Source organism: Triticum dicoccoides, chromosome 5A, assembly GCF_002162155.2.
Source record: "Triticum dicoccoides isolate Atlit2015 ecotype Zavitan chromosome 5A, WEW_v2.0, whole genome shotgun sequence".
Classification (NCBI taxonomy): Eukaryota; Viridiplantae; Streptophyta; class Magnoliopsida; order Poales; family Poaceae; genus Triticum; species Triticum dicoccoides.
This window is the reverse complement of record NC_041388.1, coordinates 558,150,660-558,159,120: the sequence shown is the minus strand read 5'-3', so window position 1 is coordinate 558,159,120 and position 8,461 is coordinate 558,150,660. Positions and strand designations below refer to the sequence as shown.

The 8,461-nt window shown below is 49.0% G+C and overlaps 1 protein-coding gene and 1 long non-coding RNA gene across 2 annotated transcripts in view; one reads left to right on the top strand and one right to left on the bottom strand.

Annotated features, from left to right (window-relative positions):
- LOC119302800 overlaps positions 1-5,512 on the bottom strand; it is a 9,253-nt gene extending 3,741 nt beyond the window's left edge. The window contains exons 1-2 of the mRNA XM_037579843.1: positions 5,152-5,512; positions 4,840-5,061 (exon numbers count right to left, since the gene is read on the bottom strand). Of these exons, the coding sequence (XP_037435740.1) occupies positions 4,840-5,061; positions 5,152-5,341 (412 nt within the window). The 5' untranslated portion in view covers positions 5,342-5,512. The remainder of the gene's footprint in view (positions 1-4,839; positions 5,062-5,151) is intronic.
- Positions 5,513-5,525: 13 nt separating this feature from the next.
- On the top strand, positions 5,526-8,461 carry LOC119302801. Its single transcript, XR_005147743.1, has 2 exons — positions 5,526-7,382; positions 7,791-8,461. It is a non-coding gene; the product is annotated as an uncharacterized LOC119302801 (long non-coding RNA).

Genomic DNA, 8,461 nt, shown 5'->3' with positions numbered 1-8,461 from the left:
CGCGCTCCGCAGGCGCCCTACCCCGAGCGCCGCCCAGCGCCGCCCGGCTCCCTCCTCCGCCGCCTCCTCGCGCCATCACGCCGCTCACCGCTGGTGATCTCCACCTCGCCGGCCTTCGTCGTTGCCTGCGCGTTATGCGCCGCCCGCCGTCTTCACTACCGCGCCGCGCCGCCGCTTCAACTGCCGACCCGTGCCGCCACACTTGCTCACCGCCGCCACCCTTTGCGCGTGCACCGCCGCCCGGGGCCCCTTCTCCCCGCCTCCTCGTCAGCTCGCCGGAGCGCCCACCTCACCTCGCCGGAGGCCGCACCCTCGCCGGATTCGGGGAAGGTGGATGAGATCCACCAACCCCGAGAACCAAAAAGGCGCCCTCACCCCTCCCGGATCTTCTCGTCCCGGGTCCTCCTCGTCCGGTTCCCGCGAGGTCTAAATTTCTGCCAAGTCCCAAATCCGTGCAATTTTATGCACCTGTTCAACATGCCATAACTTTGTGTGTGCTGCTCCGTTTTATGCGTGTAGTATATCAAAATGTTCATCTGAATGTGCTCTTCATTTTGTTCCATTGCATCATGCTTGTTTGAGTCCATCTTGATGCCCAAATCATGGGTGCAAGAGTGCTATAAAATGTTAGGTGCTGATTCTTGGCAGATTATGAGCTTTTGTCATTTTTGCCATGATTATTGTGTGCTGCATATGGGCATTAGCTCTACATGTGTTTTGGGATATGTCATTCCATCTTTACAGGGGTGTATGTCATGTATTTTTGTGATCAATGTGGTGACTAGCACAAGCATGCAAAGTAACTCTTGTGATATTGCTGATTTCAGAGACTTAAAATTTCACTAAGTCTTTGTCTGCTGTTATTTTTATGCCATGTATTCATGTTGCTACTGTGAGATCCATGCTTTTTTTGAGTATGTTCAGTAAGGATATTTTGTACATATGGATGTGCCCTATCCATCCGTGTCCCTATTTGCATTTATGGAGTGCCCTAGGATGACTCAATCTTGCTCTATTTTTGATATAAAATGTTTCTGGCAGATTGTTTACATGTTAATCAATTTTGCCAATGTCGTTGTAGTCGATCCATGCATGATATGAGTTTGTACTTGCTTTGGTTAGCTTCATGAACATGTCTTCTTACTGGTAGTATGCTTAGCTTGTCATGCAATGCCTTGTGATGAGTGATTCGAGCTCGCAAACATGCCTTCATAATTCTGGTTATGCCATGCCAAGTTTTTCTGCTAAGTCTGAATCTGCTAACGAAACTTGCTATGTTTACCTGGGTGCCATCATATCTTCTGATCCTTTTTGGCTTATGGTCAGTAAGGGACTTTTGTTATGTGCTTTGAGTAGATTCATGCTATGCTTTTGTTTTCTATAATCTTTTCCTGTAGCATGTTGTTAGCTTGCTCTGAACTTTGCTTCCCCATGTTAATTCCTGGCATGTTGTTATTTTCACTAAGTCTGTGATGCTGATATCTTTTACAATATTGCCATGCTTGTTTGAATCTGCTATTTTGTGATTTAGCCGTAGCTCAGTGTTCATCTTTTGTCAAGCATCTTGAGTAGATCACTACCATGTACTTCGTTGCCATGTTGGAGTGCAGTGGCTTAGTTTCTCGTTGCATTTTAGATAGCATTGTGCTCTTAATCGCAGATTTGTGCCATTATTGTTTTGCTTGCCATTTGCAAACCGTGTCGCCGATTCCGGCGATCTTTATATCGTTTTCGACTGGAACCATCTCATCTTTCCAGCGGCACTCTTGGTTTGCCAAGTTGAGGTCTGATTCAATCTTTCCCTTCCGAAGCATGCATATGCATTGCATATCACATCTCGCATATCATGTCTTGTTTTGCATCATGTTGCTTGCGCATTGCACCGTGTTTGATTATTGGTCTTTTTCTTCTGTGCTTGTCTTGGGTAGATCCAGGAGACGAGTTCATGATCGTGGAACCTGTTGAGTATGCTTACGAGGATCACGCTTTCATCAACTCAGAGAACTTTGTAGGCAAGATGACCATACCCTCGAAATCACTTCTATCTTTGCTTACTAGATGCTCGCTCTATTGCTATGCCGCGATACCTACCACATGCTTTATCATGCCTCCCATATTGCAATGTTCAGCCTCTAACCCACCTTGTCCTAGCAAACCGTTGTTTGGCTATGTTACCGCTTTGCTCAGCCCCTCTTATAGCGTTGCTAGTTGCAGGTGAAGATGAAGTTTGTTCCTTGTTGGAACATGTTTATTGTTGGGATATCACAATATCTCTTATTTAATTAATGCACCTATATACTTGGTAAAGGGTGGAAGGCTCGGCCTTATGCCTGGTGTTTTGTTCCACTCTTGCCGCCCTAGTTTCCGTCATACCGGTGTTATGTTCCTTGATTTTGCGTTCCTTACACGGTTGGGTGATAATGGGAACCCCTTGACAGTTCTCCTTGAATAAAACTCCTCCAGCAAGGCCCAACCTTGGTTTTACCATTTTCCTCACCACCACCTACTTTTTTCTTGGGAGTCGCGCTCCCGAGGGTCATCTTTATTTTAACCCCCCCTCGGCCAGTGCTCCTCTGAGTGTTGGTCTAAACTAGAGCCCCTTGCAGCGCCACCTCGGGGAAACTTGAGGGTTGGTTTTAGTTGTACGGATTGCTCATCTGGTGTGCCCTAAGAACGAGATATGTGCAGCTCCTATCAGGATTTGTCGGCACATTCGGGCGGCTTTGCTGGACTTGTTTTACCATTGTCGAAATGTCTTGTAACCGGGATTCCAAGTCTGATCGGGTCGTCCTGGGAGAAGGAATATCCTTCGTTGACCGTGAGAGCTTGTGATGGGCTAAGTTGGGACACCCCTGCAGGGTTTTGAACTTTCAAAAGCCGTGCCCGCGGTTATGGGCAGATGGGAATTTGTTAATGTCCGGTTGTAGAGAACTTGACACTTGACTTAATTAAAATGCATCAACCGCGTGTGTAGCCGTGATGGTCTCTTTTCGGCGGAGTCCGGGAAGTGAACACGGTTTTGGAGTTATGCTTGTGCATAAGTAGCTTCAGGATCACTTCTTGATCATTCTTAGTTCTAGATCATACTTTGCTTCTCTTCTCGCTCTCTTTTGCGCAAGTGGTGCTTGTTGCAGCTCCACCTCACTACCCTTTTCCTACCCATAAGCTTAAATAGTCTTGATCTCGCGAGTGTGAGATTGCTGAGTCCCCGTGGCTCACAGATACTTCCAAAACAGATGCAGGTGCCGATGATGCCAGTGCAGGCGACGCAACCCATCTCAAGTGGGAGCTCGATGAAGATCTTGTTCCTTGTTTTGTTTCTTTTACGGTCGATCAGTAGTGGAGCCTAGTTGGGGCGATCGGGGATCTAGCATTTGGGGTTGTCTTTATTTATTTTGGTTCCGTAGTCGGACCTTGATTGTATTCGCGATATTGTATGATATTTATGTATTGTTTGAAGTGGCGATTGTAAGCCAACTCTTTATCCCTTTCTTATTCAGTACATGGGATGTGTAAAGATTACCCCTCTTGCGACTTGCCTACTATGCGGTTATGCCTCTAAGTCGTGCTCCGATACGTGGGAGATATAGCCGCATCATGGGTGTTACAGGGCGAGTCTCCCATCGGCGTCGTGCGCGGCGCGGCGGTGGCGACCTACGTGTCGTGAGGTGGTGGCTGCATTGGCCTGACCGGTGGTCGCGGGTGCTGTCGGATCCTTCTGGATCCTTTCTTCGGACTCCGTCGGCCGCCGCGGGATGGTGATGATCATCGCTGGCCACATCGGATCGTTGGATTCGGCATCTGGAGATCTACAAGGAGTTCTTCTCGATCCTCCTTTCTGGTGGGTTGAGCCCCATGTCTCTTTCATCTTCGCGGGTTTCGGATCGTGGCTTGCCGGATCCGGAGTACACGGAGGTTTGGTGGCATAAGATGGGGACTGGAGGTAACTTTGGTCGGCGTGTTTGGCCCGGCATCGGCGACGTCGCTTGACGCCGTTACCCTTCCTGGAGGAGAAGCCAAGGTCTCCCCTATCCACCCCAGAACCCCTCCCGGACGAAAGTCCAAAATTCAGTCTGGATTGGGCGATGGTGGTGTCCTACACGTCGTATCCTCCATGGAGGCGCCATCTTGGGAGAAACTGCTGTTCGGGGGAGAGATGTTGTGGATGGTGGGCTCCGAGTAGCTCCAGCAGTGGCGATGGTGTGGAGGTTGCCAGGTGGTGCAGCGTTGTATCTACCGCGTCATTGACGACGAGTGGTGGCGGCATGGTGCAGCTGCATATCGACGACGGATGCGGGTGGATGGACAAGCGCAGGGTGGTCGAGCTGTCTGGCGCCATGGTGGCATCGACGGCAGACCTGGCAAGGTCTGTGCGTTAGTACCTGCTCTGGAGATGGATCGGTGGAAGAAGGCGGCGGCAGCCTCGGTGAGTGCGCCGGACTGGCATGTGACCCAGTCCCGGTATGTGGCTAGGATGGGGCATCCGGCATTAGATGTTAGCATTTGGTGCGATGTCTGTTTGGTATTAGGCTCGGACATTCGACATCACTGCATCAAGGGGGGAGGAGTAGCTATAGATGTTGCCTAGATGGTGGCTTCAGGCTTATTGATGTACTATTTTGTAAGGTCATTTATGCTTAACAATTAATAAAGTGATCGTATACATCGTCCAGATGCAGAGACCAGGGGTGCATCCTCCTTTTGTAAAAAAACCACATCTGAATAAATCTCTGAACACACAAAAGCTTGAGGGCACTCAGTTAGCTACAACCAATCTCAAGAATAAAGGGAAGGGGGAACAGCAGGGCTGTTTTTGAGTGTGGTCGAGGCATCACATACCTCTGGTGTAGCCACCGTCGGCGATATTGGATGGCTCGACAAACGTTCTTCTACCTCCGACGAACTCGGTGCTTCTTCCTTCGGCGAACTCAAAGGCGACATGATGCTTCTCTGGACCCAGAATTCTGGGAATTGATGGATTTTCTGATGGAGATTCCGGCCAGAAACACTTCCTTCTTATAGCAGCGAATTCCAATCCGGGTCGGGACTCAATTGATTTATCTGTTGGAGAAGGACACGGGAGCAGGATGTCCGTCAGAGATTGAAATCAAACGCGTGAGCAGGATGTCCGTCAGAGATTCAGAAGCCTACTACGGTGCAGGCCGGAGACAACTGGCAGTGGTGGACAGCTCACAGTGGCGCGTGCTCGCGTCCGGCGCTGGTGCACAACGTACTCACCCTGCCTCCTCCGGGCATGGTCTCCCTCCCCCACCAGTGCGAGTGCTGAAGCCGAAGCCACTCCATCGTCGCCTCTGCTTACCTGATGCAAACACCTCCGCATCCATGGTCGACTTCTCCCATCGTCCTATCCTCCGACCGCCCCTTGAATATCCGACGCCCGTGCCTCCTTGCCTGCCTTCTCGCCGTCCTCTGCTCCGGCCGCCACTTCGCTAGCCGACGCCGATGCCTCCTCATGTTGGCCGACAACCAACGCCACCACTCCACCTCGACGCGCGGCAGAAGCCGTCTCCACCGCACATGCCTCGGCGAGCGTCGTCCATCCTCCCCACGCGAGGCACGATGGCCAGACAACCACCACCACCACCACTGCCCCGCCTCGCCGCGCCGTCTCCGCCGCACACGCCCCGTCGAACGTCCTCCATCCTCCCGCGCGAGGCACGGCGGCCGCCGGCTCAAGACATAATGGATAAGATGAAGGGGAGGGTAAGGACTGAATTCAAATAACTATAGGGTTTGTTTTGTAAAAGTGAAATGTTTTCTCAGAATGCCACTAAAGCAGGGACCGGGGGTTGATTTCATGTAAACCGAGGTTTTTTTTTTTGAAAAACTAACACTACGACGGACCACCAGAAGCAATAGCTGTTTTATTATTACTAGCACAAATGCCAAAACAATGGTTCCTATCAATCAAGGTTGGCCAGGTTGAGGAACTATGTAGTAGAAGAATGGTCGCTACTGACAAGGAAGGATGGATCAATCGAGGAACGTGTGGCGTGAGCTCGAGACGGCGGTATGATTCCATGTAAACTAATTGACTGAACAACATTAAGTTTAGATTATTAGATCTACTGAAAAATTATGCATAATAGCTCAAATTTTCTGTGCAATAACACAATCTCCAAAAAGAATGGCCACTTCTTTTATATATACACACAGAGAAAAGAGTAATGTAAACATTCTTTACCGAGAATGCGCATTGGTATTTTTGGATTTTTGGATAATCGAATGCTTAGGATGACACATTCTATAGCCTTCGTGCCCCAAAGCAACCAAGAGGTTGGGAGTTCAATATCAAAACCAAACATATATTTTCACCTTTTTTGTCAAAGGTGGCAGGAGCAGGCCCATCACAGGAAGGTCTAGGCCCAGCCGGTTGGGGCGTAGCGCATGTTTTCATGTGAAACGGTACCACCTCGTCGGGTAATAAAATAATTTTAAAAATTCAAAATAATGAAATCACCTAAGCGGGACGAAACCAAAAATATCACCTTGCTTTAATAGTAGGTATAGACTAGCAAAAAATGCCCGTGTGTTGCAATGGAAGAGAAAAAAAAATTGCATGTATGTACTTCAAAAAGTATGGCTCATGACCTCCATAGGTCCACACCATCTTCTCTAACACGATGTTCACCTATGTCACCTCTTAAAGCTCCTTTCCGCTCTCATCGATAGTGGTCACGGTGTCCAAGACAATGCACACGAGCAACACAAATAATGATAGAAATGAGTAGAGTGTGTTTTTCCATATAACTTCATTCAAAACAAATAATAAATAGCACATAGGTAATCATAGCGCATACCATCAAAATATACAGCCATTAATATTGTGTAACCGTTTTCTCCGGCTAACAAAATCACTTTGATATTATTTTAAAAGCTACATCCTTTTGATCGATGGATGTGTACAATTGAAAACCTTGACAATTGAAATATAAAATTAAGTTGTTAAATTTTGATCTACCGATATTTTTTTGATTTTTTATAATCAAACTACATGGTCATGTGCAATTTTCTTTTTTGAGAAGCACCATGTGCAAATTAGTACTCTAGCAATCCAACCACGTACACTTGGATGTGTTACCACGGGCCAGCTACTTGGGCCTGACTAACCTCGCAGGAAGTCGAGCTAACACCTATGGCCCAGCCGCCCCACCGCTTGGGTATGGCAGCGCACACGCCTTATCCCCTGGTTCCCCACCGCTGAAATATTATCCTCTCGTCTCGATTCTTCCTCTCCCTCTCACTTTCCTCATCTTCATTCGCGCAAGGTGCGGGCTTTGCAAGGCTGCTCTCCAAGGGGCAGGCGACAGCCACTGGTGACACCGTGTGTCACAACACACGCATTTTCAACTTGTACACTGGTAATTGTTTGAGGAGTGTGGCTTGTGTGTTTAAGTTGTTCCTTCGTAGCCTTCCATTGAGTTTAATATGTTCCTTCACTGCTTGTTGCTGCCTCAAGCAGCCGCCGTATATAAATTAATTAGATTGATTACAAAGGAGCGAGGTGGTACTATTTATATTTTGATAATAAACATATTTCTTCTTACAACAAAAGCACGCAACCGCACTCGTTCCTATCCCCCCCTTCGCAAATCCTCCCTTTTTGCCACTCCAGTAGCCTGGCCTCCCTGCTTCCGACCGCGCTTGGAGAGGAGCTCCAGCTGTGCCACGAGCAGGCCAGCCCAGGAGCTGTCGCTGCCCCCTCTCTCCTTCTCTCTCTCGGCTTTTACCTTCTTCTTCTCTCTATTTCTAATCTTTGTTTTCTATAGGGAAGTCACCATGGAACAACCCCGCTGCCTTGGAGCTCGCCCCGCCTCCGGCCGGCCACCCATCCGTCGGCCTCGTGCTCCTCCACCTCGATCCGTCCACCCCACTGCTGGATCCACGCCGGAGCAGCCGGGTCCGCCGCCCAGACCACCAACCAAGAGCCGCCTCTTGCCTGTCCTACGGTCGGGAGGAGGACGACCGAGAGGAGCGGCCATTGATCCGTCACCTGGGCCGCCTTGGAGCACGCCCTGCCTCCGGCCCGCCACCTCTCCGTCAGCCTCGCGCTCCTCCGACATGATCCGTCTGCCCCGCCGCCGAATCCGCCGCCCAGACCACCAACCAAGCGTCGGCCCTTGCCTTTCATACGAAACTAAGCTACAACATCCAGCTACGCTAGCCCACTTATCTGACTATGTACAACTTACACACTAGTTATATCGTTCTGAAACAAGAATAAACAAAAAAGGCAGTGATTAGTAACTAAAAATTCAAACTGGCAGCCTCATTTGTACGGGTTTTAGAACAATGTACCCTAGTTTTATCATTTTTTCTGCACGTCTCACATGGTTCACAAACCCGGGCGTCCTCTTCACTCCTTTTAAGATGTAAAATATCATGATGTTTGCACGCAAGTTATCAGGTACAAAATTCTAATGTTGCCATGCTTTTCTCA